This window comes from Platichthys flesus, chromosome 16, assembly GCF_949316205.1.
Source record: "Platichthys flesus chromosome 16, fPlaFle2.1, whole genome shotgun sequence".
In the NCBI taxonomy this organism is placed as follows: Eukaryota; Metazoa; Chordata; class Actinopteri; order Pleuronectiformes; family Pleuronectidae; genus Platichthys; species Platichthys flesus.
Window position 1 is genome coordinate 485412 of NC_084960.1, and position 17972 is coordinate 503383.

The 17972-nt window shown below is 48.3% G+C and overlaps 3 protein-coding genes across 6 annotated transcripts; 1 reads left to right on the forward strand and 2 right to left on the reverse strand.

Moving 5' to 3' along the window:
- Positions 1-1651: 1651 nt before the first annotated feature.
- On the reverse strand, positions 1652-9772 carry casc3 (casc3 exon junction complex subunit). 2 transcript variants are annotated; one of them, XR_009924347.1, is made up of 12 exons: positions 9559-9772; positions 8448-8472; positions 8155-8210; positions 7447-7761; positions 7033-7181; positions 6553-6726; positions 5556-6445; positions 5102-5275; positions 4813-4911; positions 4558-4724; positions 4014-4222; positions 1652-3909 (listed from the first exon to the last, which is right to left on the reverse strand). XR_009924347.1 is itself a non-coding variant. In XM_062408221.1 (11 exons), the coding sequence occupies exons 1-11, from the start codon at positions 9742-9744 to the stop codon at positions 4076-4078; spliced, it is 2382 nt and encodes a 793-aa protein (XP_062264205.1). In that variant the 5' UTR covers positions 9745-9772; the 3' UTR covers positions 3959-4075. The 2 variants fall into 2 exon arrangements, 1 of the variants encoding a protein (XP_062264205.1); XM_062408221.1 differs by lacking the exon at positions 1652-3909 and having other exon boundaries at positions 3959-4222.
- Positions 9773-10216: 444 nt separating this feature from the next.
- On the reverse strand, positions 10217-11899 carry LOC133971057 (histone-arginine methyltransferase METTL23-like). Of its 3 annotated transcripts, none has more exons than XM_062408242.1 (5): positions 11520-11899; positions 11296-11400; positions 10990-11227; positions 10802-10886; positions 10217-10505 (listed from the first exon to the last, which is right to left on the reverse strand). In XM_062408242.1, the coding sequence occupies exons 1-5, from the start codon at positions 11700-11702 to the stop codon at positions 10370-10372; spliced, it is 747 nt and encodes a 248-aa protein (XP_062264226.1). In that variant the 5' UTR covers positions 11703-11899; the 3' UTR covers positions 10217-10369. The 3 variants fall into 3 exon arrangements, with proteins under 3 accessions (XP_062264226.1, XP_062264225.1, XP_062264227.1); XM_062408241.1 differs by having other exon boundaries at positions 10217-10538; XM_062408243.1 differs by having other exon boundaries at positions 10217-10538; positions 11487-11899.
- Positions 11900-11921: 22 nt separating this feature from the next.
- On the forward strand, positions 11922-17867 carry jmjd6 (jumonji domain containing 6, arginine demethylase and lysine hydroxylase). Its single transcript, XM_062408233.1, has 6 exons — positions 11922-12305; positions 13062-13450; positions 13879-14165; positions 14814-14949; positions 15479-15611; positions 15967-17867. Exons 1-6 carry the CDS (start codon positions 12177-12179, stop codon positions 16096-16098), a joined length of 1206 nt encoding a protein of 401 aa, XP_062264217.1. The 5' UTR covers positions 11922-12176; the 3' UTR covers positions 16099-17867.
- The last annotated feature ends 105 nt before the right edge of the window (positions 17868-17972 follow it).

Genomic DNA, 17972 nt, shown 5'->3' on the forward strand with positions numbered 1-17972 from the left:
GGTCGGTTTCCTGCTTCTCTTCTTCCTCATCTCTCCTTCATCTGGGGACGTTTTTATTTCATCTTCACTGAGACACTGTGCACGAGGCTCATTCGTGCACGTGACACATCAGGATCCCGTTCACATTGATGTGAAACAGGAGGGACTGTTAGGAATTCAATATTAAAGCTGTTGTGTGGGTATGACTGTACTATTGCAATAAAGGCAGGAGGGGGGGCCTTGAGCAGGTTGGACCAGATATAAGGCCTTTATACAAATGATTTTTAAATAACCCTTGCTGCATTGTGTTAATAATGAATCTTATAATTATTCTGAATTCTAACTTTTGGTATTAAACCATTATTCCCTTAAATTCATTCACATCACATATATTTCATGAAGCTGTCTGATAAGTTCTGGAGGTCGGACAGAGGGACTTTGTTGACATTGTTTTGTCTCGTTGTTTTGGTTTCAAGGATCCTAATGTTTACATCAACAGGACATTGTTTGAATATAGCAGGAACATCATATTCCTTTCTCCAATGGCCTACATGGCATCATCTGTGTCAAGGCCTTTCATGAAGGGAACATTTTGCTTAGCAACTATCAGAGTAGTAGAAGCGTCACAGAGAGCGGCTCCTTGTCACTTCCTGGATTCCTTGACAAGAGGCGGGGACTACAGCTGTGGACCAATAAGGGAGAACCAAATTGATTTGCGGTAACTCCCCTTCAATCTTTCATAACCAATCATATTAAATCTACCGTTATAACTATATCAAACCCCTTTTGTTCGGGGCCATTATTAACTACATATTGCTAACTGATTTAGCCTAGGCTGTGATAATTGTCCATGATCATGTTGTTCAACTTTCATTGCATCTCAATAAATCCTTGAATTGGATCAGTCCGGCTCTTCTCATATTTAGGATAAACCAACACGCTCAACAGAAGCTGATGTGTGCGACCAGCTGTCGTTCACGTAGCCAGCGTCTCTCTCTGGGTCCGAGGCTGAATTGTTCTTTGCTCTTCTGGACCTTGTCTTGATGATATTTAGCTGCAGAGTTGTGGAGGAGCTGATCAGGGATCAGTTATCACTTTCTGTGGATTTCCTCTTCCAGGGAAGTCCGTGTTAAATCTCCACTCTGTTCAGAATCCCCAGTTGGACCTTGGTGCTGGTGGCCAGTGGGAGAAGCACGACGTGGCCACAGGAGGCGCTGTTGGGAACTTGCTCTGCAGTTTGTACAGTTTGGTCTCTGCCTTACACACATCTGTTGTCTCTCTCCGCGGCACCAGTGCTTTATTCAGATTTAATTTTCTAAGGGGGAAGATGATGACGTCAGAGTAAATAAGAAACGAGTCTATTTGAAAATGCAATAAATATTGTGTATTTACATAATGGAATATATTAATCATAGTTATTGATCTATTTTGATGTTGTTATATAGGAAAGAGAGAGATGGTGAAGAGTTGAACATTGAGCAGACTCTGGATCTGTGACCTCATGAGGGTGAAGGAGTGGAAATGAGCTGATTGGCTCGGCAGCCTGTCAATCAGTTTACATAAGAGCTCCACCCCCTACAGGTCATACATATTCTATTAGAGAAGTGTGTGTGTGAACATAACAAAGACAGGGGGGGGGGGGGCAGGACAAGAAGAAAAAGATGACAACATGTTGATCATCAGTTATAATCTTTATTGATCCTCTGAGTGGACGACAACGTTCAACACATACTACACATCTTCATCCTCTTCATCACAGTGAACTGTCGGGTCAGCTCAGGTCAAAGGTCAAACACGTCTTTAAACAGCAGCTCAACACAGGAAGTAGATTCATAAAAAAAAACCACTAAGGAACATCCAATCAGAACAGTCGATCAACACACCATGAACAAATGAGCTGAACCAGACTGACACTGCCCCCTGGTGACTGGCTGCAGTATAGGTCATAACCCTCCTCCTCCATGTTAGCAGATGGGACATGGACATAACAAATTATCAAAGATGTTAAATATGTTTGTAAAGATGTTTCTGTCATTTCAGTTCTTATCTCACTGATGTTTGTTCAAGTGATTCTGATCAGTTTGGTTATAATATATTTGACTTCATGAACACTGCTGCACTTGCATTGCACTTTAGCTTAATGTATTTATATATATGTATATATAATATTGAAGGAGATGGTGGCGTGTTAACAGTCTGTGTTGTGTGATGCTACGATCCATCACCAGCTGCTGCCTCCTCACCCCAACACGTCCATCACTCATGTGCTCACCTCGTCTGGAGGAAAGAGCTTCAACTTTATTTCAGAAAGAAAAGTTTATAAATGGTTTTGTGAATTATAACCCAAAGTTCAAAAGAATAGTGACGTTCAAAATAAAACTTACAGCCTCTCAAACCGACAGGGAAACAGACCAGAGCGTTAGAGTTGAACAGTTTACTGGAAAAGATTCTGCAGGTCAAATAAACAACGTTTCTCAGACATGTGAAACAAATACAGTCACTTCACTCCTGCACTCACTAGTAATAATAAAAAATAATAACAGTATTAACATCCAACAGGGTCGTGTCAAAAAGAAAAACAAACACAGAGAAAGCCACTCATCTTTTAGCCGTCGCTACTTCTCTAAATGAAATCCATCGTAACATTCCGAGTCCCTGCCGATGTGTTTTCTCTCTGTTGCTCTAGCATCATTAGAATATGTTTGCTGCTCTATTTTATCTGCGTCTATTTACATTTAGGTTCTATTTACAGCGGCGATCAGCGGCTCCGCCCACGCAGCAGCAGCGCCGGTCAGACATTGTTTGTGCAACGTTTGTGTCGACAATTGAATTTTCTCCAAAACGACGTTCAGACGAGTTCTCTCAGCGTTTGGGTCACGGTTAGGTCAGGGTGTAGGGTTAGGGTGTAGGGTCAGGTCAGGGTTAGGTCAGGGTTGGGTCAGGGTCAGGGTCAGGGTGCAGGGTCAGGGTGTAGGGTCAGGTCAGGGTCAGGGTGCAGGGTCAGGGTTGGGTCAGGGTCAGGGTCAGGGTGCAGGGTTAGGGTGTAGGGTCAGGGTCAGGGTCAGGGTTAGGGTGTAGGGTCAGGGTGTAGGGTTTGTGTTTCTCAGTGACTGAGCGGCTGATGTCTGAGGCGAGCGGGCGGACGGCTGCTCGGGGGAAAGGCCGCAGCAAACTGTCGGGTTCATTAAATTAAACTGGATTTCTGCTTTGGCACGTCGTGTCACATGATGACCACGGCTGATCATCATCAGGCTGCGGCTTCTTTGTTCTATTGATCGATGAACCTGTCGTCTGTTCAATTGAAGTTTCACACAGATGTTTACTGACAAAGAAGAACTAGAGAGAACCTGGACACAGACAATTCTCTATGAGGACATGTCTCTAATAAACCCATCAGGAGGTCAGCGTGTGTACGAGCGCGGTGGAAACATCAAAGGAACAAGAGCTGAGTTCAAACTATAAAAACAACCGATCCACAGAATCTCACGTTGGTTCTTCCTTGTTCACGTGTTTCATGTAAACATGCCAACCTCCTGTTTCCTGTCTAACGAACCTGACTAACACTGTGAAGCAAACACAGAAAACGCCGTGACAGCATGAACTCAGACCGATCGGTTCCTCGTCGACAGTAAACTTCACTCCGGACCGAGCCGGTACCACCTGGACTCGGCCGACGCTCGGGTTCAATGCCGCAGGCTCTGAACTCCTTTCTTGAGTGTTGATAAAAACACATCGGCTGGAATGAACCTGTGTCGCCCTCACGGTGGATCTGCCAAACTGCCACAGGGCCGGAAACAGGGGGGGGGGGGGGGGGGGGGGGGGGATATTGATGCTGTGAGCCCCTCGCAGAGTTCGTTTTCATCCATACGTCCCTCGCTCGTTGATGCCGGTGGGGAACGCACCGCCTCACCGCCCCCCCCCATCCCGCTCCTGTAGACATAACAGAGGTCGCCACCAGTTAAACCACCATGACCCCCCCCCCCCCCCCCCCCCTCCTCAGTCTCAGCGCAGGACACCAGTGAAGACGAGCTCACCTGTGGTTTTCAGTTCAGAGTGAGGCTGAGACGGGTGGCAGGGGGGGGGGAGAGGGGCGGGGTCACTCTGAGGCAAAGGGCACCTCTGGTGGGGGGGGCTTGACAGTGACGGCCTGGGACGTGCGGCGGGGGGGCGAAGGCTTGGGCTGAGCCTGCTGCTGCATCGTGTCGTAGTACGTCACACCTCCATAGGTCACCTGGGCCTGAGCCTGAGACACACACAGACACACACACAGTACATATGAAGCTGTTTGTCATGTTTTGTGCGTCCCAGTAGAATCAACACATCGTGGCTGTACGACTCAACGTGTTCCTGAAGAATAACATTCACTAGATGAGTTCAGAGCTTCACTGTCTCAACTGTAGATCAGATAAAAAGACTCAGAAGTTATTAAGCTCTTCTGGTTGAGGAAGCAGAGGATCATGGGTAATATCCAGCGTTCAGTTGTGTTTCAGCTCAAACCAACAGAGTTACTTCCCCTGTGTGGCTGCAGGGGGCGCCCAGTCACAGTTACAGTTACATAAAGACAGTGATAACTTCTACCTGTGGGGTGGGGTACATGGTGGGGTACGGGAAGGTCATGACCCCCGGTGGCGGGTAGAAAGGAGGTGGCAGGAGTTGCTGCGGTTGCCCGGGTGACAGAGCCACAGGTGGGCCGGCGTAGAGGGCGGGGTTAGCGATCGGGGCACCTGATTGGTGTGGGTGGAGACCTGGAGACGAGTGACGCATAGAAAATAAAACATCTATTCATAAATACATCAGCTTCTGAAACAGGTGAAGAAAACTGAGGCCACTGACCAGGGTGGGGGAGGTGCATCTCAGGCTGCACCAGCATGCCCTGTGGTGGGATGGGGGTGGGGCCATCCCCATGAGCATAGATCGGTCCCTGGTACGACACTGAGGAAGAGAGAGATAGTAACTTAACACAGAAACCTCAGCTCTTCAGTGACCTCTGCTGGTCAGAAGGACAAAGTACAACTCAGGTCTAGAGACGCAGACGTCTTCAACAGGTTCTACAAAACCTTCACTTGATTTGATAAACTTTTAAACTCTTCACATAAACATATAAACTTCTTCTTCATCTCACTGGGTTCGTAGTAGTGTCCGTCCATCACTCCCAGGTGCATGGGCGGAGCCGGCTCAGGCACGGCCCTCTGGCGTTGGGAGGAGTAGCGTTTGGCCCGATTAGTGGCGACGCCCATCTCCTCCATGCTGGAGAACTGTGGGGGGGCCGCGGGGATGTGCAGGGGGCTGGGGAGGCCTGCGGACACAAACATGAATCAGCTGGGACTCCGGGTTCAGGATGGTTAACGCTGGCTGTTGTGTTCAGCCTGGTCGTGAACATCTGAACCTCTGAACCAGCACCTGCTGCTAGCGCTCACTTCAACATGGAAGCCTTGGAGGAGCAGGTTCACCTTAAACATCTCGTCAAGTCGTCGGGAGTCTTTTACACTCAGATAAACATCTGGTGTCATGTGACTACATCTTAACAGATACATATGTTTGAAATCAAAATGAGGAGTGAGAATAAAGTGCCTCACCTCTCATCTCAGAGCGGATGTAGGACGTGGGACTCTGGTTCCAGCTCTGACCAGCCAGACTGAGTCGAGCCACGTCTGCGTCCAGCTCGGCCAGCCCCCCCCCTCCTCCTCCACTTCCTGTCTGACCCGGTGCGTCTCCCGTCCAGCTCCTCCCTCCCGCGCTGACGGGGGACGAGGCGTTCCCGGTCACGGTCGTCTCGTCCACAGACGGCTGTTTGCTTCCCAGGTCTGTGGGACGAGAGCGAGTCCTGCGAGCCAGAGCGTAAGATTTACGCTCCACCGGCCGCTCTGTGGGCGGAGAGGCTTCCCTATTGGCCACTGATGAGGACTGAAGGGGGGGGTCAGAGGAGGAGGCAGCCGATCCAGACACAGAGCGGTCGGCTCGTTGATCCTTCTGCTGTCGTCTGGGTGAAGCAGACTGAAAAGCACCAGGCTTCACAGAGCTGAGGCTCAGGTCCTTCTCCTCAACACCCGGTTGGCTGCTGCCACTGTTCTCAATGACCAGGTAAGGACCGCCCCTTCCTCCACCACCACGCCCTCCTCTGCTGACCACACCCCTGTCGCCTGCAGGCTCCGACTGAGCTTTCGGGCCCTGTCGCTCTCTGGGATGCATCTGGGGTGCGTTTGATTCATCATTCCTGTAGTGGGATTGAGGTGGGAGGTGCATCTGATTCTGGTACGATGGTCTGCTGCGGGGGGGTGGCGCTCTGGAGGGGTTGTTGCTGCGCTGAGCAGAGAGAGGGAGGGAGGAAGATGATGTGGAGGTGTGGATGGATGAAGGTGGAGGAACTCCTCGGTTCTGACCTCCACCTCCTCCTTGCCAGGATCGGACTGCTCGCTCCCCCCCCCCCTCCCTCCACCGCTTGTCTCTGGCGGGGGACACACTCTGTCTGCAAAGACAAGACGCCGCTCAGAGTCAACACGTTTAACTCTTGAAGGTCAAAGTGGCTTCAAGCCTCTGGACATCGTCACCTGTTTCCAGGACCTTCTCTCTCACCTTGGCCGGCGCTGTCTGTACGACCGGTCTCCTGGGCCGCCGCCGTTTCTGATGTCATAACCATAGATGGCGATGAGCTCCTCGCGGCTCTTGGGCGCCTGTTCTTCTTCCCTGAACTTGTCGTGCTCCCAGCGACCCTCGTCTTTCCACAGCCGACCTTTCCGACCTTTAGGTCTGATGGGACACATGAAGTTAAAGGCACCTTCCACCGAAAACTGACAGTAAAACATCTCATCACTCAGAAGTAGAGTTGGTGGAGCGGCAGTAACACAATGAACAAACAGTCGTCAAAACCACAACTTAAACCAAGGGAGCTAAAACTGGTTGTTTGTGTTGAATCGTACGAAGACAGTCACTCTACACAAAGCAGAAAACGAATTACCTGGTGGTAATTAGTTTTTTATAATAAGATTTATCAAAACGAAGCGATGTCCAGCTTGTTGTCAATGATTATCTTAATAAGGTGACTGCTTCCTGTACCTCTCCTCCTCCTGAGCGTGACCTCTGACATCGTGCTCGAAGAACAAACCCTTCCTAGGGATGTACGCCGGGTTTTTTCTGTCCTCGTCATCGTCAAGCTTTTGACCCGGTGTGTCCCCCACCTTCGTTTCTGGGTCGTCTGTGGACTCCTGCACAGAAGACGAGAGAGCAACAGTTCAACATCACCACACAAGCGTTTACATTTATCTTTATTCAAGTACATAACAGTGGAATCATTTTTTTTAATTAAGGACCAATGGTGTAACTCATGCTGAACATTTGCAGAAGTCATGCAGGACATCACACAGTTCAGCACATGCAACATATTTAGCAGAAGTTCTTATTGTCAGATTCTGATTGTTGGTTTGAAGCGACAGTTTGATGCTGTGATCCCTGACACAGACGTGAGCTCACCTGTCCGTCGCCGCTCTGTCTCTCTCCGCTGAGGTTTTCCTTCTCCTCGGCTTTGCTCTCCTCCGCCCTCTCACCCCTGTCCTTCCTCTGTGGCTCTTCCTCCTGCTGCTGCTGCTGCTGCTGCTGCTGCTCCTCCTCCTCCTCCTGTTCCTGTTCCTCCTGCTGCTGCTGCTGCTGCTCGTCCTCATTGTCTTCTACCCGCTCCCCCTCCTCTCCCGGTGCCGGGTCGCTGGGCGCCGGAGGCTCTGACTCGCTGGCTGCTGGTGCTGCTGGGGCTTCTTCGTCGCTCTCGGCCTCCTCTTCCTCCTCCACTCCCTGCGGACACACAGAAGAACAGGGTTCAACTTTTCAAAAGATGCATCCAGAGACACTCGCACTTCATCAACGACACTTTATTTATTCAGTGTATGTGGATTTCGCCTCAGTGTGTATGTTTATATATTAATAACATTTGTTTTTGTCTGTTCTGTGTTTAACATCAACCTGGGAGTGAATATTAAAATTAGTCTAAGAGACTCTGGTACATTTATATGAACTATTGTGCTCTTATAAAGTCCCACTGTCCCTGCTTCACTCTGCTCTCGGGTCATTTCCCTCCTGTAGACAGCTCATTCACTGGAACCCTCGACCGACGCGTTCAGTGATGGAAATGAGTGAAACCAGTCTGAATCTATAGAGCTGCTGTCAGTTAGTTGGTCTGTGATCTACCTCTGAGTGGGAGCCGTTGTCCTCAGGATCTGCACTTTCGTAGTCGGACAGGACAGCTGAAGAAGAAGCAGAGACAGAGAGCAGCTGAGTGCACCAGGACAAACAGGATTCACAGCATCTGACGATATGTCTCCAAATGACGTCACCAGCACACGACGGCATATTGTGTACAACAGTCGTCCATCTTTATTTACATTCAGCCAGAACAACAGGCTGTCTTTTAGTTTCTGTTTATTGACCCAGCAGTTTTACAGTTATGCAGGTTCTGGCTGTATAGTAATGAATATATTTACCTTCTCCGACTCCATCTTCACTCTCCTGCAAAAAAGATGGTGAAAAAAGTTATTAGAGATTAGGACATTGGATCAAAAGTGATCTCTGCTGTTTTTAGACCTAAGCATTTAATAAAATGACTCATTACTTTGGCTTGAAGACATTTGAGAGGATTTGTCTGTATCTTTTATTTTGCACAATCAAGCTTCACCTTCCCAACATCAAGGAAGGAAGTGAACGTTCTCCATCACTGAGTAAATGAAGAAAACTTCATCCAGCTCATTTCATCCTCCTGGAGCGTGTGCAGCTCCCAAACCCCTCCTGGGTTTCACTGGTTTCACTGGGTTCAAGTTAATGGTTTTATATTTAAGGGAAATCTTTGAGCTTGTTAATGAAACCTGAGTCTGTTTGATAGAAGCCACCTTCAGAGGGAAACATCTATACTTTGAGTACATGTCAGAGTCTGTACTACATACTGTACTGCAGTTAGCAGGTTGAGTGAGTACTTTGACACCAGAGTCTACTGGAGTACAGATGAACATGTGACTGGTGTTCACCAGTCTGTCCAGTATGAAGCCAAGAGGTCCTCTGAGATACAATGATCCATAAGAACCAGGAGCTGTGACCTCCTCCAGGTCCACGGTACCTGCTGCTGGACTCACGGGGGAGCCTCCCCAGCTCCGAGCAGCCGGGTGGCAGCTCGGCCTGTCCGGCCTGGATGACCGGCAGACTGCCCGGACACTACCCGGAGACAAGCCGCGTCTAACCGCAGAGAGCGTCACCGGGGAGCCAGCGGAGCCGGTGCAATGGCCGCTGCTGTTTCCTGTGTGAACTTATTCAACTGGCGCCAACTCGTCCGGCTGTCACCGGAACCGGCTCACGTCCCTGAGGTGGACTCAAGAAGTGAAACGGTTCAACTGGGAACTTACTGACCCGGACTCCTTCCGCTCACACACACCGAGCGGCTTCATTACTGACTACGGGAGGACTCCTCCGTGCACAGCGGGACAAGAGGACTCGACCCCCGGAGGAAGTGCTCCTGCCTGGGGCGTCTGTCCAGGCTGCTGCCCGGGACACGGAGCCAGCGGCTGGCGAAGCTAACGCTAGCACCTGGAGTTAGCCGCTACTCACACATTCAGACTCCACGTTGTTCTTGGCCTCGGGTCGAACCACCGGGACCTCCGCCGGCTCGGGCTCTTTCGCCCGGGTCTTGGTGGTCGGGGAGGCCGACCTCCCGCTGTCCGAACCCGAACCGGACCCGTCGTCGTCCTCGCTGTCCTGGGACGCGCGCCTCCTCCGTCGCCGCCGGTCCGCCATCTTAGGACTGGAATGGTTGTAACCGGAAGTTTGAACGAATTGTGGGTAGTGAAGTTCTTCTTCACTGGTGTTTTTAAGGATGCCTCAGACTCCGTTTTTTTTTAATCTCCTGCCACCTGCTGGAGGTTAAACGGTAATGTCACTGACATTATTTCACCAGATTTTATATTTAACACATTTTTGTAGAAAATTCGAAAGGAACCTTAACGATGATATTTTGGTTCTTTGATCCTTCAACCAAGAATAGAAATACACAGAATAAATACAAAAACAAAATAGTCAAACATATTAAGAAGTATGTGCATTAAACTCAATGCAATATTAGACTGCATGATTTGGCATCATCATATTTTATTTGTCTTTCGTTTTGGCAGCAAGTTTCGTTTGAATGACAAAGCATCTGCTCTGGTCCAAGACGCTAGTGGCAGCAAATAACATATGTAACCTTTGAAATATCATGAAATACGACAGGTTGAGATTCAAAACATTTTAATCAGGATTCATTTTTAAAACACATTTTTACATATAAAATTGGATCTGCAAATCAAAACGTGACTGTGTTCTACTGGGAGACGATCATCTTGTTATTTCACCGGACAGTCCTCTGGGAGACACTTATTCATCTTCAGTCCAAATCCCTTGTGTTCAGTGTGATGATCATCATGTGGACACTGTGGCTGCCCGGCAGAGTCGATCCGGCCAGCTCAGATTTATCGGCACCAAAGCTTTCCAACTGGATGTCAACACAGTTCATGTTCCATCTGCGGAGCAACGGTTCAATCGACCAATCAGCGCTGAGACAGGACCAAGAGAAGGAGTGTAGAAGTGAGGCAGTGACACAGAGCGGATCTGAAACCAGCTTCAAACACAATCACATCTGTAATAACAACTACTACAGAGACATGTGGTGAAATCAGACCGTCTGCCCTCCGTCACAAATCTGATGTGATGTGTGTTTTGTTACTTATTGTTTCTATTCATTCATTCATTTGGTTGCACTTCATTTTCCTCTGAGAAGCACTGTTTCCCACAGGCCCACAGATCATCACAGGTTTACCTTCTCTCCTGGTACGTGGTCCAGAACTGTGCTCTGGGATTTTTCCTCAGAAGAAAAGCAACAGTCACGAGAACATCTTCGAAATCTGAAACAAGTTTCAAGTGTTCGATAAGTTTTGTGAGAAATATTGCATATTCTCCTTTACAGCTGTGATGAACTTTGCATTCAGTTGTTGTACCGGAACCGACCTCGAGGCTCGTAGAAAACGTCTGATCCCAGGATGATGTCCAGTTTAGGAAGCAGCACGAGGTCCGGGGAGACCTCCCCCCAGGTGAGACCCAACACCACCACATCACGGAGGCGGTTCGCGTCACAGCTTCGCCTGCAGTTCTCCAGACACAGCGGATTCCTGGCGCTGTCCGACAGCAGCACCTTCGCACCGCACCTCGCAGCCAGCACGCCGGGGAGACTCACACCCGCCCCGAGCTGTGGAGAGAGGAAAGAGCTTGAGGTCATGTTGGAGCTGCGGGACGTCCCGGTGAAAGGTTCCTCACCTCCAGCACCGTGTGGTCCTTCAGCTCCTCCCGGTGGCTCCACAGGAACTGGGCCAGGACCACCGCACACGGCCACACGTACATGCCATACTGTGGGTCCAGCACCTGAGAGACAGGGGACGGACCTCAGGTACAGACTCACATTATATGACGGACATGTAGACTGACCTCAGGTACAGACACCCACTCACATTATGACGTCAGTTGACAGAATGCGGACTGACCTCAGGTATTGACACTGACAGACACTCTGCGCTGTTGTCTTCAAACGTAAACACTTTATAAGCTATGCTAACTTCGTTAGCTCCCGTGGGATCCATCGCTCCATCGCCGTGTGAAACAATCACATCCTCGGTCAGTGATCCCTGATCAGTCAGAACTACTGACTCATTATCCTGAAGAAACATCAGCAACAGACACTTTGTCTGTTTCCTGTTTCAGCGTCGACCCTATAACAGGACGGCAGTATAACAGCCAATGAAATCGAAGTATACACCTGGCGGGAAGGCACATTCCACCCTCACACCAATTAACGCTATGCTTCCTGAGTATTCCTAGCCAATCAGGTGTGTACTGTGCCACATGGGCGTGTCAGTAGAAGAAGCATCGTGTGTGCAGGCAGCTAGCTGATGCTAGCCACTGTTAGCTGTTGTTAGCAGCTGTTAGCTGTTGTTAGCACTGTATCATTAAAGAGTCCTCTTCTCTGTGCTGCGTTAAACAGGTTTAATCAGATTGAAACGGCTGAACCGCTCCTCTGGTTCGTGGAAGCTGAGCTCAGCGCGGCGAACCGCTGACCAGCGCAGGCTATTGGATGTGATTGTTTGGTAGCCCCGGGTTAGCTTCATAGCTAACTGAGCCAGCGCCACAAGCCAAGAGGAGAAATGAACCATAAGAGTAAGAAGAGGATCAAAGAGGCGAAGCGGAGCGCCAGACCCGAGCTGAAGGACTCGTCGGACTGGATCAAACACGGGTACCACGAGACGTTCGACCTGTCGCACCGAACCGTCAAGGTAACAGGAACCCGGAGGCTGAGCTAGCAGCTAAGCTAACCGCTAGGCTAACAGCAGGAGTGCAGCTGGTCACGTACACATCGGGAAGAGCTCCGGTGTTGCGACACATTCTGTGACCCGGAGAACTTACTTTACATCCACTGTTGTGTTGGCATCAAAATACACTTTAAGAGAAATAGGTTGTGTTTGAAAGATAACTAGTGAATTGAGTGTGTTCGTCACATTAAAGCTGCATCAGACACACCCGGTAGTTCATCCTAGTTCCATAGTGGATTTATCTTCTGCATCATAAAGCGGAATACGATAACTGCTGAAATATGAACAAGTACATTAACCAAGTACTAAACTTCCTTCAGTTTAATATACTCGTACTTAGTTAAATGTGTTTTCCTGCACTTCACGTGGTGCTCGGAGCGGTTCCTGTGTTTCCTGCTGCAGGGATGGATTTACTGTTCACCTCAGAACCACCAGAACCATCAGAAGGAAAAGTCCACATGATGTCGCATCTACTCCTGTCAATCATTGGTCATAAACCAACATGATCACAGCAGCAATTCCACATAAAAACTAGTTTGTGGGATTTAAATAAATATCTAATATCCCAGCAGCTGTAGATGAGGTTTGTCTCTCAATGATTTATGTTGCTGTGATTCTTCCTCCTGCTCCCGAACATGATCTGTAGTTTTCCTCTGGGATTCTGCCTCAGTTTGTGCTCTGTCATGGTGGACCAGTGAACTGATGGCTGCTGTGTTTCAGGACAACGTGGAGCGTGTGGACACCCTCCATCTCAGTCCTGAAGAGTTCATCCGGCGCTTCGAGCGACCCTACAAGCCCGTGGTCCTTCAGAACAGCCAGGAGAGCTGGCCCGCCCGAGAAAAATGGACTCTGGAGCGACTCAAGCGCAAGTACCGCAACCAGAAGTTCAAGTGCGGGGAGGACAACGACGGCTACTCGGTGAAGATGAAGATGAAGTACTACATGGAGTACCTGGAGAACACCAGGGATGACAGCCCGCTCTACATCTTCGACAGCAGCTACGGGGAACACGCCAAACGCCGGAAGCTGCTGGACGACTACCAGGTCCCCGTCTTCTTCAGGGACGACCTCTTCCAGTTTGCAGGAGAGAAACGCAGACCGCCGTACAAGTTCGTAAACACAAAACTGATCTGTAATCTGCCCACGTTCATATTTATTATCAAAGACATTAAGATTTATGTTGACAATTACGTTAGAATACACATATGAACATTTACACACAAACACCCACTTTTATACAGACACATGAATAATCCTATAAAACCCTGCAGTAGAAGTGTACCTCAGGTTCTACTCACTTCCTGTGATGTCATTTCCTGAAGAATCTTCAGACGTGTCCTATTTTAAATTTCTGAACAACCTCTGTTTTCAGCAGTTTGAAGCATTAACTTCACCTTCCTACAAAGGTCTGTGGACGATAATGAAAAGTGCTGAATTTAAGTAAAGATTAAAAGTCTAGTTAAATTTATCTCGGTGAAACCTGCCGATCCGTTAAATGTTTCTGCGATGAAGTGTAAAACCGTTTCCTCCACCACAGATGGTTTGTGATGGGTCCGGCTCGCTCGGGCACAGGAATCCACATCGACCCCCTGGGCACCAGCGCATGGAACGCCCTGGTTCAGGGTCACAAGAGGTGGTGTCTGTTCCCCACCAACACGCCCCGAGAGCTGATCAAAGTGAGCCGAGAGGACGGAGGCAACCAGCAGGACGAGGCCATCACCTGGTTCAATGTGGTGTACCCACGCACGCAGCAGCCCAGCTGGCCGCCGGAGTTCACGCCGCTGGAGATCCTCCAAAAACCCGGGGAGACGGTTTTTGTGCCTGGTCAGTGAAGAAACACGTTTTCTGTCTCCGTCTTTATTTGACTCTGTCCTGTCTAATAAGGCAACCAATCAGAAACCAGACTGGACACCTTGTACATTCTCAGTAGCTCAGCAGCTGCGTGACGGGCGTGTTGACTGTAGGGACAGCGACATGTGACAACATGCAATGACACGGATGTGGCCTAGATTCCCTTAATGCCAACAGAGCTAATGTGATGAGGCCGATTAAACCCTCAGCGGCTCCTCGCTCCAGGATTCAGACTTTACCTGTGTGACTGTAGATTAGACCTCGGTCCCCCTGAGGACAACACGTGGTTCTGAACAGTTAAATGCAGCTTAATGTTTTAAAGATAGACGTTTGCTATTTAACTCAACAACAATGTTAATTTACCATTTTCATAATCATAGGTTAAAACGTCTTTAATAAAAAAAGTCTTGATGTTGTCAGAGCTTCAGACTCTTCAGTTCAGTCTGTGACTAAACATCAGGTGTGAAAAGTTCCTCAGAGCAGAAGAGGAGATCTGGATCCAACTGAACCTGGTTCAGCTCTAAATATCAGATATGATTTATGGTTTAATGTCTGATTTCCAGTCGGCAGATTTATTTCCCCTTTGATGTTAATGGTAACTGGCTGTGTGTGTGTGTGCAGGTGGATGGTGGCACGTTGTTCTCAACATGGACACAACCATCGCCGTCACGCAGAACTTTGCCAGCTCAACCAACTTCCCCATCGTGTGGCACAAAACTGTGCGGGGACGACCCAAGCTGTCCAGGAAGTGGTATCGGTAAGATTCCTCTGAGAGTCAGTCACAGCTCAGATGTGTTGTTGTTTACAGCTCCTCCACAAGGTCTCATCACCAAATCCTGTTACTCCTCGTGCTTCCAAGTGGACGTCTTCATCTTCTACGTGTCCGGCTCCTCTTCTTCATCCTGAGATGTTTGTGTTCTTCTAGTTTCACGTCACGTGTTAGAAACCTCATCCACACGTCCACTCGCTCACTGGGAAGCTTCCACACATTGTCCTGCTGGTTCCTCACATGGACTCACTCTGACATGTTACACACATGTTACCAGGAGGCTGCAGGAGAAGATCAGAACATGTCCAGAGACACTGACTCAGACATTCTCACAGAGAGAACCTGTAGAACATGTGAGGAACATGTGAGGAACCTGTCAGGAATGAGTTCAAAGTTCAGGGAAGGTCTGAAAACAGTGATGAGTTTAAAATCTACAGTTTAAAGATGTCTCCTGATTCTTCTTCATCAGAAGTCGTAGGATTTCCCAGCCTGACAGCTTGTTGCTTTGTGGTTTCAGTGTTCTGAAGCAGGAGCGGCCCGACATGGCGGTGTTGGCAGACAAAGTGGACCTGCAGGAGGCGACAGGCATTGCCTCAGACAGCTCCAGTGACTCTTCATCATCGTCCTCCTCCAGCTCGTCCGACTCTAATGTACGTGCTAAACCCACAGATCTGTGGAAGTCCCAGAGGACGTGACTAGTTTTCTCTTATTAAAAAGAATACATTTAAATCTATCAAAGAAACTCTAATGTAAACACAAGGTATTGGATTTGACAGTGAAGTTCAATTTGCATAATTTCCATATTATTAAGAGGAGGCGTGTTCCTGCTGTGTGTGATCTAGAGTTGAGTATGAAACTGTTCCACAGTCAGCAGCAGTCATGTCAGCGGGGCATGAAGTGAGGGCAGCCAACAGGTGCTAACATGTGACACACGTGTCCCGTCGCTGTAACCCAACACGTCTTTAACATGTTGTAACAGTGTGTCCGTACACTGTGTTCCCGCAGGCAGAGTCCGGCTCTGAGGGCGACACCATGTCCCACCGCAGGAAGAAGAGACGCACCTGCAGCATGGCGGCCAACGGAGACACGAGCGGTCAGGACGACTGCGTCAGCAAAGAGAGGAGCTCGTCACGGTGACCTCCCGCCTCCGCCCCCTCCAACCCCCCGCCTGACTCCTTCTCCAGCTGCTTCAGGTTCCGTGTCTGAATCCCAGAGTGACAGCCGTCTGGCTGCCTTTAGAGCCAAGATGGCTGCCGCCGAGAAGCAAGGTGTAGATAAAGCAGGAGGATGGACACTTGCCACCATTGTGCTTTAAACACCATCACGATTTTGTGTCTCTGATGTGTGAAGACAAATTCTAGCCAATCAAAGACAGTTGTGGTTTGGGAGGCGGGTCTTTAAAACTCAGCTTCCTTCAGTGAGCTTGTGCTGAGACGGAGAGAACGAGACGTTTCCGAGGGTTTGTTCAAGAATTCAATCTGTCGACAAGTTCAGTCGTCAGAGGTTTAAACTTCTGCAGGTTAAATCTCTGAAGTGGTTCTGAACGAGATTATCTGTGCACGTAAAACTTTATTAAACTTAAACAGGAAACAGGTGAACGATGACGTCACAGCAGCAAGTGCAAATCAGAGAATCTGCAGCTCAAGAAAACTCAATTTGTTTCCTTCAATAGGCCAAAACATAGATTTTAAAGGAGATTTTAAAAACTTAAATTGATTTCACAAAAATATGTATTTTTGCTTGTCCAGGTCACGTCATTAATTAATTTCTGTATCAGTTATTGTTTGATGCTGCAGGAATGTATTGAAAAACCTTTTTTCTCTAGTGGTTTTTCAATCCGATACTTGAAGTGTGACTGACGGGAGTTAAATTCTACTCATTGTGACAAAAACAACATTTAAAAAGTTACAAAAATAATGATTACAGTTAGTTTGATGTTGATCTGTCGTCTGAAGCTTCCTGTAATATTATAACATAAACACAATCCTCGCCTCATGGTTGAGAAGCAAAATCACATAGAATCTACTTAAGTCAATAATAAATCATCTTTACAGAGAAAAATTTAAATGTTGGAAAAACAAATGTGAATTAAAAAAAATTAAAGAATAAAATCGACTAGAGTCAAAATGATAAAGTCATCATAGTAGTTTCTACCTGTCAAGATGGACAACATGACGTCTCCTCAAAGTGAAGCCAAGCCTCTCAATCGCCTCCTGGTGGCTGACTGCAGTACTGCTCAGAAACCTCTCCTCCATGTTAGCAGATGAGACCAAACTAGACAGTAGACATTTAACAATTTAGAACTACATATTGAAAATTATAATTATCAGCTCCTATCTCACTGATGTTTGCTGTGTTTCAGATCAGTTTGGTATTAATTAGGTATTTGTTGATATAAAAACAGGCTGAGACATAGTGACTGACAGCTGAGACTGACTCCTGATTGGTTAAGAGCGACTCTTTGTCTTTAGTATGAAATCTTCAAATGTCCTTTCTTTTGTAAAACACGGAGACATAAAGGTCAGACCTGGCGGCAGAACAGTTGAGGAAACTCAGAACACTGTAAGACGTGACGTCATCAGCAGTCGGAACCAGAGGAGTCTTAACATGAAAAATGACGGAGGGAATGGTTTGTGTTGCACGTGCAGCTGATGTCGTTTCTGTGGCTTTAGACTAAAGTGCCTATAAAGTTTGTTGTGTGTCTGTGTCTTTGCCTGAGTCTTGTTGAAGTGAAGGCAGTGACCTGCTGGGCTCACACGGTGCCTTCCTCCTGCGTCTGGGTGAAGCTCCGCTGGGAAGAGGTTCTACTGAGTGTGACGTCGATGCTCGAATCTCCTGAGCAGAGTAACTGTTGATGTGAGGATGAGACCCGGCTGTGATCAATAAACTCTTTTGTAATGACTTGAGCCAGTGTCACATTGTTTTTGCGTCTCTGTGCCGGAGACACCTCTCGGCTGCATGTGTCCACATTGCATGTCTGTCCCTTCGTTGTGAACTCAATCTCTCAGCAG